The 22099-nt window shown below is 45.3% G+C and overlaps 1 protein-coding gene across 1 annotated transcript; it reads right to left on the bottom strand.

Moving 5' to 3' along the window:
• Positions 1-5744: 5744 nt before the first annotated feature.
• On the bottom strand, positions 5745-20933 carry AQP6 (aquaporin 6). The gene is made up of 4 exons (XM_032211500.1): positions 20574-20933; positions 11570-11728; positions 9843-9923; positions 5745-5942 (listed from the first exon to the last, which is right to left on the bottom strand). Exons 1-4 carry the CDS (start codon positions 20931-20933, stop codon positions 5745-5747), a joined length of 798 nt encoding a protein of 265 aa, XP_032067391.1.
• Between the last annotated feature and the right edge of the window lie 1166 nt (positions 20934-22099).

The following is a 22099-nucleotide window of genomic DNA, read 5'->3' as shown; positions in this document are numbered from 1 at the left end:
ATGTTGGCATCAGAGGAGAAATCTATAAAGCAGGGTGAAAGATTGTGTCTTAAATGGGACCCATGAAGGATTGAAGGATCACATTTGGCCAGCTTAGATGCAAATTAACTTTCTCTATTGAACTTGACTGTATGGATTTTAGAAGTGTATGGATTTTAGGACTGTATGGATTATCTCTTCAACTTAGAGGAACCCTTGCAAACTGCACTGTAACAGTATTGTCTCTGATCAACTTCAGGACTGAAACCAACCTGCCACAATTATAAAGTTGATCATTTGTTACTGTAAGAACATTTGCAAAAAGCACCTTGCAGTCAGCTACTCAAGTGTATCCCCAGTATCTGGATTGTATCCCCAGTATTATCTGCTTTCCAGAAAAAAAGTTGAAACGGGTATTTTTATGTTTATTGTTATTGTGAGCCACCAAGAGTGTGTTTATCAGAATATAAATCTGATAAACACATGTTGGAAGAAATGTCCATCTGGGTCCAATTCCAAATGGGGAGAAAGAGAGTAGAAACATGGAGGCTGCTTGGAAAGATGGTTAAAGGATGGGCAGGACCACCACATGGTTTGAGAGCCTGGGCAAAATGGGAAGAGATGCTGAGAGTGCCTGGGTTTTATGCCCTCTGTTGGGCTTTGAATTTGAGCTTTGAATTCTGATTGGCTGTCAGATTCCCATGGGGCCATGCAGAGGTAACTTTGTAGGTTGTCTTTTGAATCCCAGCCTTTGTTGATTCTTGCTGGGTGATGATGCAATGAAAGGGCTTTGGGCAATTCCTCCTATGGCTCTGCCTGAAGGAGGTAGATCTTTGTTACTGTATGTAGAATAGACTGGCCCAGGCCTTAATAGCCCATTGACAAAAGGTGGGGAGGGCTGATTTTCTGCCTTCCTTTTAGGGGGAAATATTCTGCCCTTTTAATATTTCCTAAAATATTTTCCTAGGAAAGGGGTGGGTGCTAACTTCCTACACAAATAACCTATAGAATGGAAATCCATGCCAAAAGTGTTGACTAGGTTTTAAGGCACTGGGAGCTTCTTGACTGAGGTGCTGTTGGTGGAGAAGATGAGTGTGTGAGAAAGTGCTACTTTATTTATTTGGATCCCATGTTTATTATTTTTGCAAAGAACTCAAGGCAGCAAAAACATATCCAACACACTTCCTCCTCCCTCCTTTTCCCCTCACAAAAACAACCCTGTGAGGTGAGTTGGTCTGAGAGAGAGAGTGACTGGCCCAAAGTCACCCAGCTGGTCTTCATGGCTAAGGTGGGTCTTGAACTCATGGTCTCCCACTTTCTAGACTGGTGCCTTAACCACTAGACTAGAACAGCTCAGTTTCAAGGTTACACAATTAATCGCAGTTGGCTGGAACCTGTGGTCCAGATATTTCCAAGATCTAGGCCCACTCTCAGTTCACACAGCCAACAGTACTGGAAGTTATGCTGGCCAGAAGATCCCATTTCTGATTTGTGGATGCGTCTGAATTCTTCCGCGTGTGTCGCGTGGCTCAGATCTGAGTAGAAAGTGAAATGCCAAACTATTTCAGCCCTGCAGGACCCGAAAGTGAGCATCTCAGGCAATTCCTTTTTCTGTACACTTTTATTAGAGACATTTGAGAGAATATAAAAATATATTGGAGAAGGGAGTTAAGTTGACCTTTCAATATTAACTGAGATTTGTTTTTCTTAAACTCTAATGAGAGCTATAAAAGAAATGAGAATGTCGGACTAGAACTGTGATGGCAAACCTATGGCAAACGTGGCCCTCTCAGCCCCACCACGCATGCGCGTGCACGCCTCCCACTGGCCAGCCGATTTTCAGGTCTCTGCCGCACATGCGGAAGAATGCGTGTGCATGCGTGGGACGGGGGTCGTGTGTGCATGTGGGGGGGGCATGGGAGCGTGGGAGGATACAGCTCCACCCTGCAGCCCATTTTTGGTTCCAGGTGGTTGCAGGGAGGCCTGCTAGGCCCAAAATGGGGCAAGGGGGGGTGGGTGTCGCACATGCATGCACAGGGGAGCGGGGGTCACGGAGGGGTGCATTGCATTATGGGTGTGGGCATGCATGAATGCTATTGTGAGTGCACACTTTTGGCATGCGAGGACAAAAAGCTTAGCCATAGCTGGACTAGAACCTGGTATTTGAGTTCAGATCCCAGATGACTCAATCGCCCCGGAACCCTGGTTGCCTCTCTCATTCTAGCCACCCAGATTGCAGAATTGTCAAGTAGGATGCTTTAGTGAAGGCAAAAACCAGGCACCCCAAAGGATAAAGCTCTGGAAATAAATGGCATAAAGCTTAGGCTGCAAATACTCCTTGACTTACAACAGTTCATTTAGTGACTGTTCGAATTCACAACGGCACAGAAAAAAGTGACATGGCCATTTTTCACACTTATAGCTGTTGCACCATCTCCATGGACATGTGATCAAAATTCAGATGTTTTGGCAACGTATGACGGTTGCCGTGTCCCAGGGTTATGTGATCACCATTTGCGACCTTCTGAGAAAGCAAAAGTCAATGGGCAAGCCAGGTTCACTTAACAACCGTGTTACTAACTTAAGAACTGCAACGATTCACTTGACAACTACGGCAAGAAAGGTCGTAAAATGGGGCAAGATTCACTTAACAAATGTTCCCTTAGCAACATACATTTTGGGCTCAGTTGTGGTCGTAAGTCGAGGACTACCTGCCCATTTGGTACCCATTTGGAATGCCGGATTCCCTTGATTGCCTTGTCTAAGAAAATGCTCAGCTCCTGCCCTGAGAAGAGAGGTGAATGACGGGCTTTCAAAAGAACCCCAGTCTGATGCCCACTTTTAATGGAAGCCGTGAGTGTTCTGTCATTGTGAAATGTGACGCTGACAGGCTTGACCCAAATGAAACGTTTATATTGAGCTTAAAGTGCACTGGGAGTTTTTTCTCTCCATCCATAGTCAAAAGTTCACGAGCTCCGGGATCATCATCATTTCTGGAAACCATCTGTCATAAATTGACAGCCCACAAAGTGCCCTTGAATGAGCTAATTCGAAGAGATGAGCGCTCAGCAACATCCGGCAGACTCTCGGACTGACCTTGGGAGCTGGGAGTTGAGCCTGGTTAATCCAGAGGGAGAACCAGCAGAGAGATCCAGAGCTGGGACGTTTTCTTTTAAAAAAAAGACTCCATGGAAATTGTAAGCCACCAGGAGTTGAGCTCAAGCAGTGGTGGCTAAGAGGGAGCTTCCTCTTAAGTGCCAGTTGCACAGTAACTTCCCTCGCCGGCTCCCAACAAACACACCTGGAACCTGGAGGAAGCCATATTCACTTAACAACGGCATGATTCACTTAGCAACTTCAATGATTAACTCAACTGTGGAAAAAAGATCATAAAATGGGGCAAAACTTATTTAGCAACTGGAAATTTTAAGTTCAAATGTGGTCATAAAACAATGATTTCCAGAAATCTCTCAATAACCTCATTATATTATCAGGCCTGAGGCTCCCAAGGAACTGGAGATACGTTTTGATGGTTCCATTGCAGAGACGCCATTCTTATCTCACCTTCGCCTAAGGCTTACGTGTTTGTTTGTTTATCTTTGAATGTGAGTTTTTTTTAACATCTTTATTTCTGTTATTTTTATGTTTGTTTATTTCATTTGTTGGTTGCCCAGAATTGATTTTGTAAAACGGGCAGCTAGACTATTTGAGAAATAAGTAAAGTTTGAGCTGACTTTTCTACTTTTTATTGCCTGGTGGGAGAGGAGGGGTGGAAACCTTTCATTCAATCGAGGTTTAACCAATAAAGGAGAATATTTGTAGCTCAGGGTTGAAATGAGGGGTCCTTGGTGCTCTCTGAGCTTGCTTGTTTTCTTTAGAGATGGGTTTCTCCCAGTTTGGCCCAGTTCAACCAAACCGGTAGTGGTATTTTGGCCTGGGTCACAGAACCAGCAGCACCCCAGGCTGGCCACACCCCCAAACTGGTTCCCTGGTTGCTGCTGATGATGCCAGAATGTTGTTAAGTAGTGCGTGCGCCTGCACAGTTTACTGTAAATTGTTCTGCGCATACGGAGAGCGAAGCATGCATGCGAACAGCGTGCAGCGAACAGCAAAGCATGCAGCATGCGAACACTGAAGCGCTCATGGAGTGAACTGTTAGTAAAACTGGGAGCAACCCACCTCTAGTGTTCTTGCAGACATTTCATTATCTTAGCACTGATTATGTTACCTAGTTAGGGTAATGAAACGTCTGCAAGAAAACAAGCAGGCTCAGAGAGCACCATGGACTCCTCAATCTAGGTTTAACACATGCTCACTGATGGTAGGGAGGGTCCTCACACAAGAGCAACATAGATTTCATTCAGTGTGAATGAAATCTACAAAGTAAAGTTGGTGTGATTATTCACTGTGTAGCAAATATTCTCTTTCTATAATAATCCAAACGAGAATTTAAAGACAATTTGGGGGCAAGACCCAGGACTATATTCAAAGCTCTGAGGGGCTGGAGGTTGGACTCAGCTCTACTAGGGATCCCATTTTCATGTACAGATAATCCTGACTTACAGCGGTTCATTTAGTGACCATTCAAAATTACAATGGCACTGAAAAATGTGACTTACGATCATTTTTTTCAAAGTTACGACCTTTGAGGCATCCCTTTAATCATGTGATCAAAATTCGGATGCTTGGCAACTGGTTCATAGTGATGCACTCTCCCAAGGTCACGTGACCACTTTTTGCAACCTTCTGACAAGCTAAAATCAATGGGGGAAGCCAGATTCACTTAACAACCGTGTTACTAACTTATCAACTGCAATGATTCACTTAACGGGGGCAGTGCTCATCTCCGTTTCAAGCCGAGGACTACCTGTTTATTTTGGACGAGTGAAAGTCTACGCTAGGCAGCAACTCTTGCTCCTTGTTTCCCAGCAGTGAAGGCAGCATAATTTTATGCAGCGTGATGTTGGAGTGGCTCAGTGACTAAGACGCTGAGCTTATGATCAAAAAAGTCAGCAGTTCAGTGGTTCGAATCCCTAGCGCCATTTAACGGAGTGAGCTCCCGTTCCTTGTCCCAGCTTCTGCCAACCTAACAGTCCGAAAGCACGTAAAAATACAAGTAGAAAAATAGGGACCACCTTGGTGGGAAGGTAACAGCATTCAGTGCACCTTCAGCACTTAATCATGCTGGCCACATGACCCTGGAGAAGTCTTTGGACAGCGCTGGCTCTTTGGCTTTGAAACGGAGATGAGCACTGCCCCCTTGAGTTGGGAACGACTATCAGATATGTGCGAGGGGAACCTTTAGCTTTTTTACTGCATGAGATGCAGCATTAGTGAAATGGTTCATTCGTCCCCTAAGGATCCCGCTAGCATCCAGGCTATTTATCCAAGTAACTTTTGCTTATCCTCTGGAAAAAAAAACCTGCCTGGAAAAAGACAAGTTTAAACCTCAAGCAAGCCGCTCGTCTGGCACTGCAGTTCATAGCCGTCAGGTTCATATTCACTTTATGCTGAAAGTAGCCCTTTTCAATTTCCTGAATAGAGTTCTTAAGCTACCCACATGGCAGCTTCCAATCGCAGGGCAACAAAGGACCAGCTCCTGCCAGGCGCCTCTTGATGAGAATGTAACAAAATCCACATGGCAAGTCAACACTTCAGAGGAAAGGCACCTGGAGCCCTCTAGCGGTTGCTTGTGGGATCACCACCCACAGATCCATCTCTTGCTGAGCCCATCCCAAAGTTCCTCTCCACGGAGACTGAAGAGGCTACAGTCTATGCACCAGACTGGGCAACGACAGGGTTTCTTTCTGAGCGTTCTCCTCCTGCGTCTTCAGCTCTTCTCCATCGTAGCTGCCTTTGAGAATGGACAGTCTCTGGCTGAAGGGCTTAGGGTCATAGTAAATGACAAAGTTGTAAAGGACAGATGCCAAGACTGCACCAATTAAGGGGCCCACCCAGAAGATCTGTAAGGAAAGATCAAAGCTAAGTCAGCACAAGGAAGGCTTCTCATCAGTTGACCTAAACAACAACCTTATTTGTTCCAAAGTCAGGAGCTCCGAGCCAAAGAAGCTGCACGATCTTTAGCAGTCCAACTGAAGTGAATTGAACCTAAGTTACTAGGTAGATCAAGGATCTACCTACATCTACCTAGATCTACACTAGATTCGTTTCACTCACAGTTTCCCAAGATTTAATTCCTTTTCACTGCCTTGGAATCAGAACCCAGGTCACTACAGCCTTTAACATCTACAACCAGGATCACAGGTCAGAAAAATCAAGACGATGGCAACAATGATGAATGAAGCTTTGTCTTAATTTTTAATGTGCACCATATATGCCCTTGATGGCGAACCTATGGCACGCATGCCCAAAGTGGCACAAAAAGCCATGTCACCCAACATGTGTGGCCTTGCCTGTTTGTCTTCCGGGTTTCTGGCATGCATGCGCACGTGATGATCAGCTGTCCTTTGTGTGCACAACAGTGCCAAAAACTGGCATGTGTCATGCACCCCGGCCAGCTGATTGTCAAGCATGCATGCATGCCAGAACCTGGAAGTTTGGCTTTTCTGGACCACAGTCCCTTTGCACATGTGGCAGTGCCGAAAACCGGCCTGCGCATGCATGCCAGCCAGTTGATTGCTGGGTGTGCAGCATACTAGAACCCGAAAGTCCACTTTTCTGGAGCATGGTCCTGACAAGCACGTGCACATTTCCGTGCAACCTTTTTGGCCCTTGGTGCCAAAAAGATTTGCCATCAGGGATATATGCAATCCATACAAACACTGGGTAAGAGCTTCCATCACCATTGTGACTGCTGTCTTGACTTTTTTGATTGTGATCTGTAGACATTCCCGATTGGGAAAGTTATGTCCTGCCATGTGAATCAACCCACCTCTTCCAATGTTGTGACATCTTCTATGGAAAGAACTGAGTAGCAATCCATGGAAGTGAGATAGCTGTGTATCAGAGATAGACAGCTTACCCTATTTAAAGACAGATACAAACTAAGATAAGATGGACCATGTAAATAAAAGCCGGGGGGAAATGGAATCTGTCCCATTTTATGAATCCTTTCACCAAAATGCTGAAGTACGTCAAGATTTTCACACAACGAGGACTCGAAATTCGCCACTAAGTGAAAACAAAAAACCCTGGCATACGATACAGTGATCTAGACCAGGGATGCCAAATTTGCGGGCTGGATGCGTCATGTACTGGCCACGCCCATCCCCGGATTAGCAAAGAGGGGAAATGCCATGATACATCATGTGACAACGACATGACAATGTGAGTTTGACACCCCTGATCTAGACCATTTCTCAAACTTAGTAACTTCAAGATGTGCGGGTTTCAATTCCCAGAATCCTCCAGCCAGCAACGATGCCATGTTTGAGAAACACTGGCCTGGATGGACAATGTCTTCTTGGCAAGATCAAAGTCAGGAAATGTTCAAACTCCCATTCCTGAAGATTTCCCAGAGTCAGAATTCAGTATCAAATGGAGCACCGGCTTTAACTGGGGGAAGCTAAATTTAAATGCCTGCTGACTGAATTCAGCTTTAAGCTCCTTTAAGGAGAGTTGGATATGCAAAGCAGGAAGGGCTTGCTTTAAAGCCATAAGCTACTATTGAGGTTAAAATGGAAGTAAATGACAAGAAAATAAAGGGAAGTTCGATCTACAACTCCTCTCTCCACTTAGTTCTGTTCTTACATTTTCCATCTTAATTCATCCCTTCCTGGAAACTTTCAAGGTCAGAAACTTCTGTGAATAACCATATCTGCAACTAGAACCCTGCCAGGTTGGTGGTAGACAGCTTGAGTGTGTTGCTCCCAGGTGGCTCTACATTAAGCAAAACCGAGTAATCCCCTAGGACAGGGGATCAGCAACCTGCGGCTCTGGAGCCGCATGTGGCTCTTTCATTCCTCTGCTGCAGCTCCCTGTCACTGGTCAGCTCCACAACTGATAGGGCTTTCAGTTAGGACAAGCAGAGGAAAAAGGACAGTGAGCTAGGAGGAGACTCTATGGTGGGGGAACTGGACTTCTGGTTGGCTCCAGAATTGAACAGAGGGCTTCCGGTTAGGACCTTTGTGGCTCTTTGAATGTTTAAGGTTGCCGACCCTTGACCCAGGAAGAAAAGGCTAGGAAGGGAAAATTAAAAGAAGAAAGCTATGCTGTTAGCCCCATGCCTCTCTTAAAGCAGCCTATTGCCTGAAAAGACCGTAGGGCGTCACTGTCAATATTGAAGGAAGATTTAACTGCTAACCCAGTTAGCTTTTGCATGTGGAATGGGGAGTGGTAGGAGAGATGTAGACCATCCCATTTCTGACTCAAGCAGAAACATTTCTTAGGCAGCTCTGTTGCTATGCTTTGAAAGGAAGTCAACCTGGCCTAAGCGGGACAAAAAAGTCAGGGTTTGTCTTTTGTGATAGGAATGTTCTAGGCATGACTCCTGTCCTCTGTAGGGCACCAAGCCTCTAGGAGTAAAAGAGAACCCATTTGAAGCCCCTTTAGGAAGTAAGAATATGTGTTTTTTTTTTTTAAACAATCACTTGATTTATGTGCTGTTTTTCTTTACTACTAGCAACCTCACAGACCACCACCAGAGGGCAGCATAGATTTACAGAGAGTTTTGTATCTCTTTGCTGCCACTTATAGGACAAATCTGGAATTCCGTGGCCCACAGCTGGTTAACCCTATTCTTCATGCCAGCAACTGAAACTATTTATGCAACTGCCAGGGTGTTGCCTCCTCTGATTTTAATCTTAGGAAGTGGGTGAGACCAAAACTGGTCTGCCATATGCAACCAGAAGATGGCTATCACCTCCCAGCTTTAAAAATATAGTTGTTACCAGACTGAGTTACAGTTAAGATGTCTAAACAAAGTCCTGATCAGTTTTATTGAAAGTGGTTCTGAGAAGCATTGCAGCCTTGCTATTTAAAATCCCATGATAGCCCCCCCAAAATACCTGCCAGTAAGTCCATGCAGATGGCTACAGAAAGTTAAGCAGCACTCTATGGGAGGTTTAGAGAAGTTTGTGGACTTGTAATACAGAATGGTCATTTTTGGTTTTAATAACCCCAGACCAGTGCAGTTCCTCCTTGGGTTCTGTAGGAAATCAGCACCCACCCCTCTCCTAGAAAAAATGAAATAGCCTGGGAAATATTGAAAAGGCAGAATATTATATTTCCCTGAATCAGAAATGGAGTTTTTAGGCAGGAAACAGACTCACTCTTAATAGCCCCCACCTTTCTCAATGGGCCATTAGGGGCCCTGAGCCAGTCTACTCTACATAACAAAGATCCCTCCTCTTCAGGTCCAGTGTGATGGGATTAAGGCATGATAGTATTAGCCCTTTAGCCATCTCACTACAGGGCACCTGGGAAGAAGCAATGCTCAACCAAATGTGGACTCAAGACAGCCTACAGAGTTGCCCCCGCATGGCCCCAGGGGAGTCTGACAACCAATCTGAATACATTTCTTACCCAGGAACAGGGAACAGAGAAGTGGGGCTGAAAAGAGAGTATAAAAAAACCCAGCAAGCCCCTCCTCCCTCCCCTTTTCTTCTTCACCCAACATCTGGAGGCATGTGAGCACCTTTTCCCCCAGGACCTCAAGCCATGTGGTCCTGTCCACCATTAAAACCATCTTTCCAAGCAGCCTCCATGTTTCCAGTGTCTTTTCCCCCACTTGGAGCTGAAACCAGAAGGACATTTCTCCCGACAGTTCATAGTGCATACAATTAAATCCTACTGATAGTTAGGCTTTCAGGGTCTGGCCAATTGGATAATTCTTTACCCCACTTTTCTTTCATCTACACCCTGGAATAATGGGGGATGAGGATACAGAAAGAAGAAGGTTTTACCCACTGCTGAAGAAAATCCCCAGTTATGACAGCAGGACCAAAGGATCTGGCTGGATTCATGGAGCATCTAGTGTAGTAATGCTAGAAACGAGAAATCGGAAGAAAGGATTAGGAAAGGCAGCTCTTATGGAAGCCCCATTCTCTCTTTCAATGTTGCACTTCCATCAAGATTTTTTTCTCACTGTAGTCCAAACTACTACAGGTAGCCCTCGACCTATGACCACAATTGAGCCCAATATTTCTGTGGTTAAGTGAAACATGTGTTCAGTGAGTTTTGCCCCATTTTACAACCTTTCTTGCCACAGTTGTTAAGTGAATCACTGCAGTTGGTTAGTTAGTAACACAGTTGTTAAGTGAATCTGACTCCCCCCCCATTGACTTTGCTTGTGAGAAGGTCGCAAAGGGGGATCATGTGTGCTTGTGACACTGCAACCATTATAAATATGAACCAGTTGCCAAACATCTGAATCACGTGAACATACAGATGCTGCAAAGGTCATAACTGCAGAAAATTGGACGCAAGTCGCTTTTTACAGTGCTGTTGTAACTTTGAACAGTCACTAAATAAACTGTTGTAAGTCGAGGATTACCTGTACAGTGTTGGGATGGAATCAGAGGTGGTATTCAGCCAGTTCTGACCAGTTCTGGAGAACTGGTGGCGGACATTTTGAGTAGTTTGGAAAACCAGCAAATAGGCTGGCCGCGCCCCTGCTGCCTCCCAGCCTCCCAGCTGATCTTCTTTTGTTGCCCCAAACAGGAGAACAGAACTGGAAAGCAGGTTAGTGGGGTGGGGAAGGAATGGGGATTTTGCAGTATCCTTCCCCTGCCACGCCCACAAAGCCCACGCCCACAGAAACGGTATTAAAAAAATTTGAATCCCACCACTGGATGGAATCCATATAAAACAACACACTGGCAGAAAATGCTTGTGTAACTTTCTAGTCTTAAGCCTGACGTTGAAGACTGGATGTTCTTTGGTTCAAGCAGCCACTCCTAGTTTCCTTTCCCCTAAAACAGGGGTGTCAAACTTGATCGTCACAGTAGCATCACATGACCTATTGGGACTCCCCCCCCTTCGCTAAACCAGGCGGTGGCGGAGCCAGCACATGACGCAACCGGCCTGCAGGCCGCGAGTTTAACACCCCTGCTCTAGAGTGTCTCTTTTGCTTGAGGCAGGCTATGGTCTGGGTGAAATATTTGGCCAACAGGGGTGTGCTGTGAGCTTTGTGATGTCAGTTGTGCATCACACCACCCACTGTAGTGGGATTATCTATGAACACAGTTGCAAAAGCTTAGAATGTTGATTGCCGTAGGATTCACTAGCTAATTTCAAATGTTCTCCCGAAAATACCCCTCACTTGTTTGCATTATACATGGGCAAACTTTTCAGCCAGGAGCCCAGTCCAGCTGCCCCCAAGTCAATTTAAACAATATCTGTTGCCTTATTCCTTTCTTCCTGGTTTTTAAGGGTTCTCAGGTTTATCTGGCTAATGCTGGCTTGGGCGTATTCTCTCTTTTATTTCCAACATTGATTTTTATTTTGCTTTGAATGCCTATTCCCTCCAAAGAGCACTCTCTATCATTTTAAAAGCTTGCCTCTCGCATTTTAAACAAAATAAAACAACGCCTGTCTTGCTTAGGGCTCCCGGGTGTGTATTTTCAAGTAATCGTCAGCCAGTTCTGGTAGCCCTACTCTTATCTTGCTCAGCGTCTCTTAATTTACTCACCCCAACCAAGTGGCCCAGGGCAACCGAGATGCCAATGATGACAGCAGGGGAGCCCGTACTGCGTTGGGTATCTGTGGATGCAAAATAACACAGAACCAACTGTAGGGTCAAGATGAGCTCAACTGCAACAGCCTGTCCACTTGAAATATGGATGATCACCTAGGGCAGAGAAGGAAGCAACAGTGAAGGAGACTTTAACCATATGGCTGGCATCTTCTCTGCCTGGGAAAAAGGATTATTATAGAGGTTTTAGGTTACGCAAATGCAGGATCCCCCACAGTTCAATCCGAGCACTTTGTTATAAACAGCAGAATCCCTCTTATGCCAACACATCATTGGGGGGGGGGGTCCCTCCTACCTCAACATTTAAGGGGAGAACCCTGAAGGATGTATAGTTCTGTGCAGGTGGCTCCAGGTGGAAAAACGTGTGACTTTAACAGCTGGCTTTTATATTTCTCCAATAGGGGAAGCAGCAGTCATCCCTGATCAGCTGAAAAGGCCTCTAAATTTTCCTCTTTCTTTTTAGTTATAAAATGATGTTTTCCAGCTTCTGGCAAATATCTGCTCCATCTGAAGTCCATCATATTATGGTTGAGCCCTTCTGTGATCACATCCCTCCAGTTTTCATGACTGTTTGCCTTTCGAGACCAGGAAACCAGAGTTCTTCTGCTGTGCTCAAAGACCATCCGTTCAGCTTCTCTTGCCAATCCCTGGGTGCAGCTCAGAGGTGGTATTCTGCCGGTTTGCACCGGTTCAAGCAAACTGGTAGTGGCGGCGACGTGAGGCTGCGTCCACCCACCCTGACATCATTACACACGCTCTGTGCATGCACGCGCTCCCTCTACCGAACTGGTAGCGAAGATAAGAGGATCTCATGCCCGGTGCAGCTGTGTCTACCGAGAGGAGGTTAAAAAAGATTAAGATGGTAGCTGCAACCTAGGGGCATGCATAAGCCTACCAGTGTGCCTAACGTCCCGGTCCTACTGTCCCCATTTATTTGTACCCATTTCCTGTGTTCTTATTCTTTATTCTTGTTTATTCTTATTCCTGATATCTTGTACACAAGTGACAAACTAAATAAGTAAATAAATGAAAATAAACCATGCAACATTAGTCTTTCCCTTTTTTGACGTGATGCATATTGTCTTTCAACAGGTAGTCCTCCATTATCGACTGAAATTGGGACGAGCAACTCAGTTGCTAAATGACACAGGCGTTAAGTGAAACATCACAACACCGTGCTCAATTTATGTCAATTCCGCTGTGGTTGTGAAGCAAATCAGTCACTGTCATTAAGCGCAACATCAGATGGCTGCAACTTGGGACTTCCTGCCAGGTCTTCCACTGACTTGGCTTGACAGAAGCGGGATGGCTAAACTGTTTGACTTATTTTTATCTATGTTACAAATGTTTTGGACAAAGTTGGTGCTATGGACATAGCTTATCTTGATTTCAGCAAAGCATTTGATGCAATTCTCACAATGAGCTCATAAAAATGTGGTACAGCTGGGGCTTCATCCCTGGGTAGTTCAGTGGATAGGAAGTTGATTCACGGATCGATCCCCAGGGGGCGATTGTTAATGGGGCTGAAACACCCATTGCTTCTTGCCTCCATTTGCTCAATGGAGAAATATTACAAACTCAGAACTTTGTTCATGTTTTGGAATAGTTCTTTGGCCTAGTATAGTGAGGGCTAACTTTTTTGTTGTCCCATGCCCAAAGTGCGCTTGCCCCTGCACCAATAATGCGATGTGCATGTAATACCCCCAGCCCTGCGCATGTGTGTGCATGCCCTCCCCGTGCTCCCCATGTGCATGTATGCACGACCCCCCAGCACTCCCCATGTGACACCCCCCCGCACCTTGTTTTGGGCCTAGTAGGCCTCCCTGCAGCCTCCTGGGACCAAAAACAGGCTGTGGTGGGGGTACCACACCTCTCCCCCATGCTCCCCCCATCCCCATCCATGCACACGTGACCCCTTCGCTTCCCACACTTGTGCACGTTACCCTCCCACCTCCCCGCACATGAAGCTGGACGGTGGGAGGCGTACGCACATGCGTGTGGAGCTGCTCGCTCTATGGTTCGCATGCTCACAGAGAGGGCTCTGTGTGCCACTTGTGGCATCCATGCTTTAGGTTCGCCATCACGGGCCTAGTATGATATTGCTTGTAATAAGACATCTCTACTCCTCCTAGTCAACACAACTGTTCCCGCTTCTTAATAGACTCTCTTCTCTTGTAGCTGAGAAATATTCCTATCCCACAGTGTAGTCCAAATTCAGAGTGGCTGAAGTGTGAAATTAATTCTTGACATCTGACAAGGAAATGAAAATTGAGATTAACTATGGATTATCAAAAGGTGAAGGCTTGGGAAAGAAGCAAAAGGGAAAAATATTGACATATCCCTCTTTGCATGGCTTGAAGTTAGGTGGAGCCAGAGGCTCCGCTCCAGAGGTGGGTTCCTGCCAATTCGCACCAGTTCAGTAGAACCAGTTTGTCAAATCTACTGAACCGGTTAGAATAGCAATAGCAATAGCAGTTAGACTTATATACCGCTTCATAGGGCTTTCAGCCCTCTCTAAGCAGTTTACAGAGTCAGCATATTGCCCCCACAGTCTGGGTCTTCATTTCATCCACCTCGGAAGGATGAAAGGCTGAGTCAACCTTGAGCCGATGAGATTTGAACCGCCGAACTGCAGATAGCAGTCAGCTGAAGTGGCTTGCAGTACTGCACCCTAACCACTGCGCCAACTCGGCTCTAGAAGAGGTTCCACCAGTGGACCCGGAAAGCAGGCCACACCTACAGAAGAGGTTCCAAAATTTTTTGAAACCCACCACTGACACACACACAGGCACACACACACAGACTCACACAGAGAGAGAAAGAGAAAGAAAGGAAGAAATAAATAAAGAAAAAAAGAAAAAAAGAAAGAAAAAGTGAGAGAGAGATGAAAGAAAAAAAGGAAAAAGGGACAGAGAGACAAAAGGAAGGAAAGAGAGAGAGACAGAGAGAGAGAGAGAGAGAGAGAGAGAGAGAGAGAGAGAGAGAGAATGCATGGCCGGCAAGCCACTCCCACCAGGTCACATGGCCAGCAAGCCACTCCCACAAAGGAGGCCACACTCACAGAGTAGGTTCGAAATTTTTTTGAAATCCACCACTGCTCCACTCCTAGCTACCAATTGAAAGTGACTTTTCAAAACATCTGCTGTAATAATCATAAGCTACTCATTTATGACATTTATTCTATTTTTCTTATAAACCTTTTCTTCTGTTTTTGCATTTTAGGGTTTTATTTCCTCCCCCCCTTCTTTTAGTTTGCATACATTTTTTACTCATTTCAGCTTAACGCTAGTGTAGAAGAAAAAATAGGTTTGCTGCTATTTCATTTAAGATATTAACAGAAGGCTAAACCTTCTGGTCTAGCCATTTATCAAACACTGTCTCCTCTCACCCTCATCGCCTGCCCACATTAAAAGCAGGATTGATAGATGTTTTCCCACTAGTTGTGATATTTGCTGGGGGAGGAATCTTTATGCAATATTTATGCAGATTGGGCATCTTTAGCATTTCAGATTTTTAAGATTTGCTATTACCTCAAAGTACAGTATCATATATAGAACAGAACAGAACAGAACAGAATAGAATAACAGAGTTGAAAGGGACCTTGGAGGTCTTCTAGTCAAACTCTCTGCCTAGACAGGAAACCCTATACCATTTCAGACAAATACTTATCCAACATCTTCTTAAAAACTTCCAGTGTTGAAACATTCACAACTCCTAGAGGCAAGTTGTTCCACTGATGAATTGTTCTGCCAGGAAATTTCTCCTCAGTTCTATGTTGCTTCTCTCCTTGATTAGTTTTCATCCATTGCTTCTTGTCCTGTCCTCAGGTGCTTTGGAGAATAGTTTGACTCCCTCTTCTTTGTGGCAACCCCTGAGATATTGGAACACTGCTCTCATGTCTCCCCTAGTCCTTCTTTTCATTAAACTAGACATACCCAGTTCTGCAACTGTTCTTCATATGTTTTAGTCTCCAGTCTCCTAATCATCTTTGTTGCTCTTCTTTGCACTCTTTCTAGAGTCTCCGCATCTTTTCTACATCGTGGCGACCAAAACTGGATGCAGTATTCCAAGTGTGGCCTTACCAAGGCATTATAAAGTGGTATTAACTCTTCATGTGATCTTGATTCTATCCCTCTGTTTATGCAGCCTAGAACTGTGTTGGCTTTTTTGGCAGCTGCTGCACACTGCTGGCTCATATTTAAATGGTTGTCCACTAGGACTCCAAGATCCCTCTCACAGTTACTACTGTTGAGCAAGGTACCACCTATACTGTACCTGTGCATTTTGTTTTTCTTGCTTACATTTAGAGTCACACATACTGTCAGGCACAAGTGACCAGATCCACATGTGTAGATTTCAAGTACCATTGCTGTATTCTGCTTATAATAAGAAATGTCCACAGACTGCTTGTCTTCCCTTGGGAACAGATAGAGAGCTTGGGGAAGGGATCTGTGTGTGTGTGTATCAGTCTTGGATCTCTTACATCTGTGTGACAACTCAAGGCTAATTCCCTGCTTGATCCCTCCTTCCTTTTGGCTGGGTGTTTCCCAACAGATACCAATTTTGTTTATCATAGATTTTCAGAAGCTCCTTAGTATAAGCAAAGAAAATATTGAAGTCAGGGGGGAGATATTGAATGATGGATGCTAACTAATCCTTGTCCAAATATAAAAATCTCAGTGGCTTAGTGTCCTTGGCGGTGTTGTTGCCGCCTTTCGTACAGCTGATTCTGGGACTTTCCCCACTATTGCAACCAGATATTCTCCACCCTTTCTTAAATCCATAGAAAAGAAATATTGGCTGTGCTCATGGCCAATTCCTATCCTGTTGTGATTTGTTGCTGAATTATATCGTACTGATTAGGCACATGAAATATGGGACCTTTTCATTCTACTGTTTCAGTACTTCAGCCTGTGCCAAACCACTCAGAATTAAAGCATTTACAGCCCTGATGGCTGAGCAGTAGAGCACCATCAAGCAACACTGGTGCAATAGCAGTGTGGTCAGAAATGGTATTCAGCAGGTTCTGACCAGTTCTGGAGAACCAGTAGAGGAAATTTTGAGTAGTTCGGAGAACCGATAAATACCACCTCTGACTGGCCCCGCCCCCATCTATTCTCTGCCTCCCGAGTCCCAGCTGCTCGGGAGGAAATGGGGATTTTGCAGTAAACTTCCTCTGAAGTGGGGAGGGAATGGGGATTTTACATTATCCTTCCCCTGCCACGCCCATCAAGCCACACCACACCCACCAAGCCACGCCCACAGAACCGGTTGTAATTTTTTTGAATCCCACCACTGAGCGTGGTGCTAGATAAAACTGACCAGAAACGCCAAACAGCAAATGTCATTCTGAACTGACCTACTGCTGCTCATCTGAGTTGGTCTCAAACATACACTAATGGGTGGTGAACTCAAACTGATTTTAACCTACTTTGTGGCTGATATTGTATGTTGTCACCTTAAGTGGCCAAATGCTAATTTAACACGTACAATAAACAGAAGAACAGAGTTGGAAGGGACCTTGGAGGTCTTCTAGTCCAACCTCCTGCTCAAGCAGGAGACATTATATCATTTCAGACAAAAGGCTCTTCTAAAAAACCTCCAGTGTTGCAGCATCCACAATTTCTGGAGGCAAAACATTCAACTAATTAATTGTTCCAAATATCTGGAAATTTTTCCTTGGTTTTAGTGCGGCTCTTTCTTTGATTAGTTAATTAGTTGATTAGTCTAGAATGATTAGCTAAGTGATTTCAGCCTATTTCACTTACCACTTGGTGATGAAAGCAACCTCACAGGTACATCCTCTTAAAGAAGGCTGCACAACACAACAAATATGATGTTGATGCCATGGTAGGTCCAACTGGAAAGAAACTCTATCCTTCCTACCTAATTCAAGGCCCTGCTACTTCCAGAGCTGCAGGAGGCTCCCACACCAATGTCTTCACTTCTGATTACATAGTACCAATGTACATTGTAAATCTTACAACACTCACTCTGTTTTAGTTGGAAGAGTTGAACAGTCAGGTTAGGGACAGATCATCATGGAGAAAATCTATCCATGGGGTTGCTAAGCGTTAACAACAATTTGATAGCACATAATCCATCAGTCAACCTATTTCCAGGAAAGAGCAGCCTGCATTCTCTGGGTTCCTGTTCTTCTAGTCTCTTTCCCTCTCCATAAGCATGGAAGAGCTTATAAGGTTTGTTCCTAATACATAGATATAATGACATTTAGTTCTGAAAAGGGATGTGGTGGCTCAGTGGCTAAGACCCTGAGCTTGTTGGTCAGAAAGGTCGGCAGTTCGGCGGTTCGAATCCCTACTGCCATATAATGGAGTGAGTTCCTGTTACTTGTCCCAGCTTCTGCCAACCTAGTAGTTTAAAAACATGTAAAAATGCAAGTAGAAAAATAAGAACCGCCTTTGGTGGGAAGGTAGTCATGCCAGCCACATGACCACTGAGACGTCTTCGGACAGTGCTGGCTCTTTGGCTTTGCAACGGAGAGGAGCACCACCCCCTAGAGTCAGGAAGGGGAACCTTTACCTTTACCTTTAGTTCTACTTCTCTCCCCCAAAACTGGCCTCTTTTATCCACTCTGTCCCTTGTTAAATAGTTGCACCTTCCACCATGTCAACAAAGGACCCAATCATTCTAGATGTTGCTAAACATAACTTAACAAGTTCCTGCTACAAAATTCCAGCTCATTTATTTGTTGAAGATAAAGTCCACATTTCCTTCATTTACAAAACCACTGTGCAACAAAAGGTTGAGGGATATGGAGTTGTTTAAGGCGATCCATTAACTAGATGGACAAAAGGGCCATTTCTCACTCAGTACATAGGTGGAGGGAGTTCTCCTACAATGCAATAAAGTACAGCAGGCAAATTAGACAGCAAAGTAGAAGAAAAAACACCCTTGATATTAAGCATGATAAGATGGGTGGAGGCTAATTCCCCAGTGGGCTGACAGTGCGTAGAGGCCAATAACATGCCTTCCAGTCACGGAGAAACAGTAAGTTGTATTCATATTGAGGCAAACTCGTCCAGATCAATCCTGAATCTCCCATGTCCTTGGTCCTTCCATCTGCCCAGTATATGAATGAACCCAAAGTAATGTTCTTGACCCTCTGCTCTGCCCATTCTGTTTATAATAGGTCATTCTTATTCCCTTGTTTGCTGCCACATTCTTATCCTTCCCCACCTTAGAATTTACAGTGGACATACATGGGAGCCTGTATCTCCCTTTCGAATTGTTATTGTCCAAGCATGGACAATTCTTTTCAGTCTTAGCATTTCCTTCCCAGTCTTATAGTTTAGCTTCTGGGATTTGCACGAAGGAATGAATCAGTGATCCAGAGTTACAACCAAGTGGAGAAGTTTGACCCCCTTCAGTTTCTTTTGGTTAGATCTTTTGGACTGTCCACATTTTCAGAAGAAGCTACCTACTCTGATCTTTAATTTCTGTCCCAGATGCTATAAACCATGTTAATAAAAACTGGCCATTTTCCAGTTAATTTTGTCAACCCAACCTAGGGAGTCTGTAGGGCAAAGAGGGATGAATTGGAGGTTGTGGTTGTATGGTCACCCATTCCTGCTGTATACCCTGCTTCCATAACATTCTGTTTCCACTAGATACCCTCAACCCTGACAATAACCATTTTTATAAAAATGGAATTGCATGTTATTATAGCCACCATGAAGCCATTTTATAATTCAATCCATGTTGCAATTAATTCCAGGACACTTTGAGTTTTTGTTATAACTTACTGTTATAACCCTTCCCATTGGACTCTTCCATCAAGCCATCATTCCAGCTAATCCTTTCTCTTCGATTTAAATCATAATCAGCTTCCCTCTCCCAATAATTTCCTAGTAAACCAACAAAGAACACGCTTTGCACAGCCTTCTACAAGAGGATGTACCATCAGCGATTGACTTAGACACAAACTAGAATAACTTTATTGTCACTTTGAATGTACGCTAATCGGCATACATTAAAATGAAATTTCATTGCCTATAGCTCTCAAAGGCTCACCACCTCCAATATACATCACATAGATTCACATAGGACTGTAGCTATTTGTATTTGCTGGGCAGTGGTGGGATTCAAATTCTTTTACTACCAGTTCTGTGGGTGTGGTTTGGCGGGCTTGGCAGGGGAAGGATACTGTAAAATCTCTATTCCCCCCCCCCATTCCAGAGGAAGGTTACTGAAAAATCCCCATTCCCTCCAGATCAGCTGGGACTCGGGAGGCAGAAAATAAATGGAGGGGGTGGTGGCAGTCAGAGGTTGTATTTACCAATTCTCCGAACTACTCAAAATTTCCACTACCGGTTCTCCAGAACTATAGCAATAGCAGTAGACTTATATACCGCTTCATAGGCCTTTCAGGCCTCTCTAAGCGGTTTACAGAGAGTCAGCATATTGCCCCCAACAATCTGGGTCCTCATTTTACCCACCTCGGAAGGATGGAAGGCTGAGTCAACCCTGAGCCGGTGAGATTTGAACCGCTGACCTGCTGATCTAGCAGTAGCCTGCAGTGCTGCATTTAACCACTGCGCCACCTTGGCTCTTCTGAGAACTGCTCAGAAGCTGCTGAATACCACCTCTGCAGAGCCCCATTCGTGCTCGCCTGCCACTCCCACAAATGGTGTGTGTGTGTGTCTGTATGTGTGTCTGTATGTGTGTGTGTGTGTGTTTGTGTGTGTGTGTGTGTGTGTGTGTGTGCACAATACCACCTCTGCTGACGGGCTTCCCTCTGTAATCTAACACAGTGACAATATTTCACACCTTAACAGCCATACCCCTGTTTGATGCTTGGCAGATCCACAACTCCAGTCAATCTTGGTACGCTTGCTGGAATACATACCGCTTGGTAGGTTATTTGAGGAGTGTTCCCAAGGCAAATGCCCATGTCAAAGATGCCAATTCGGTGACCTACCTTGTTGATGCCCATATTTCCCCGCACATTCCCAGGGGTCACCGCATAAAGGACGGCTGCCCCAACAATTCCTCCAGCCAGCTGGGCCACCACATAGCAGACAGTCCTCACCAACGAGACACGAGAGCCGAGCAGGAAAGCCACAGTCACCGCTGGATTGATGTGGGCTCCACTCACTTGCCAGGCAATCTGGACAGCTGCAGCTGCTGCCAAGTTGAAAGTGATGGCAGTCTGGAGGATGGAGGGTGTCTCGGGCCAATCCAGAACGGACCCCAAGCCAAAAAAGACGTAGATGGCGGTGATCAGCAACTCGGCGAAGACAGCCCTGTAGAAAGCTATCGAAGCAAGTTCCTTACACATCCTGCAAGAAGCAAGAGGGGAATGGAGCAGATCTTCTGGTGGCTTTTCCCCTTCTGAGCAAGGGCCAAGGAGGCACTGTTTAAATGAGTGAGATTGCAACATCGGACTAGACCAGGAAGTTAAAGGGAAACGCCTGCAGTAGCCTTTCCTTCCCAGCCTATTGGCTTGGCACTGCTTCTGCTCCAGGGAAGGGCTCTATCTGGGAAGCTTTGGGCCAACCACATAAATCCAGTGAAAGAAGCTTCAGCAACAGATCCTGGGAAAGAAACAACTGGGGAGGTCAGTCATGCAGCTTCTTTCTCAAACTGCTACATCCAAAAGCTCATCTCCTACCTAAGGAAGCCCATCATCGGTCCTGGCACAGACAGCAGAAGAAGCTGGAGTGACGTACCGTGTTTCCCTGAAAATAAGACCCAGTTATTTTCTTTTGAGTCCCAAAATAAGCACCAGGTTTTATTTTTGGGGGAAATCTCACTCGCTTACCTTAGGACCGCTGCAACCAGGACTCCCACACCCCAACACCTGTTGCGCCGCTACCTGACTTATTCTGTAGCTGCTTGCGGGCACTTGTAGTCAGATGCCACATGGCATATCACGCCGATGCCCCCACTCGCAGAACACCATGCAGCGCACCATGCTGGTTCCACCGCTCATGGCAGAATGCTGCAGGCTCCTCAAGCTGGAGCTGCTGCTCGTGGCAGAATGCTGCAAGGCTCATCGTGATGAGTTGCACAGTGCTCAGCTGCAAGCCATGGCACTGGTGTGGCAACCCTCATGGCATCCCGTCACAAGCAGCAGCACCAGCGCAATGCACCACATTTCATCTGGCCCCAAGCAGCCACAAGTAGATGCAAAGAAGTTGGGCAGGGGCACAACAGGTGTTGGGGTGTGGGAGGCCTGACTGTGGTGGTCCTAAGGTAAGCAGGTATGGGGCACGTAGGGGAGCTCCACCTCCTCACCCCTGCCTTAGCTTGATTTTTACACCTGCACCTTGCCCCACCTCGTACAACCAGACAATTGGCTGGGTTTAACTAGTGCTTATTTTGGGGTAGGGCTTATATTAGGTACAGGTGTGGGAAAATAGGGCTAGGGCTTATTTTTGAGGTAGGTCATATTTTCAGGGAAACATGGTAGAAACTTAGTTTCTACCAGACCTTAGTGGTCCA

Source organism: Thamnophis elegans, chromosome 2 (assembly GCF_009769535.1).
Source record: "Thamnophis elegans isolate rThaEle1 chromosome 2, rThaEle1.pri, whole genome shotgun sequence".
In the NCBI taxonomy this organism is placed as follows: Eukaryota; Metazoa; Chordata; class Lepidosauria; order Squamata; family Colubridae; genus Thamnophis; species Thamnophis elegans.
This window is presented reverse-complemented; position numbering and strand designations above follow the sequence as displayed.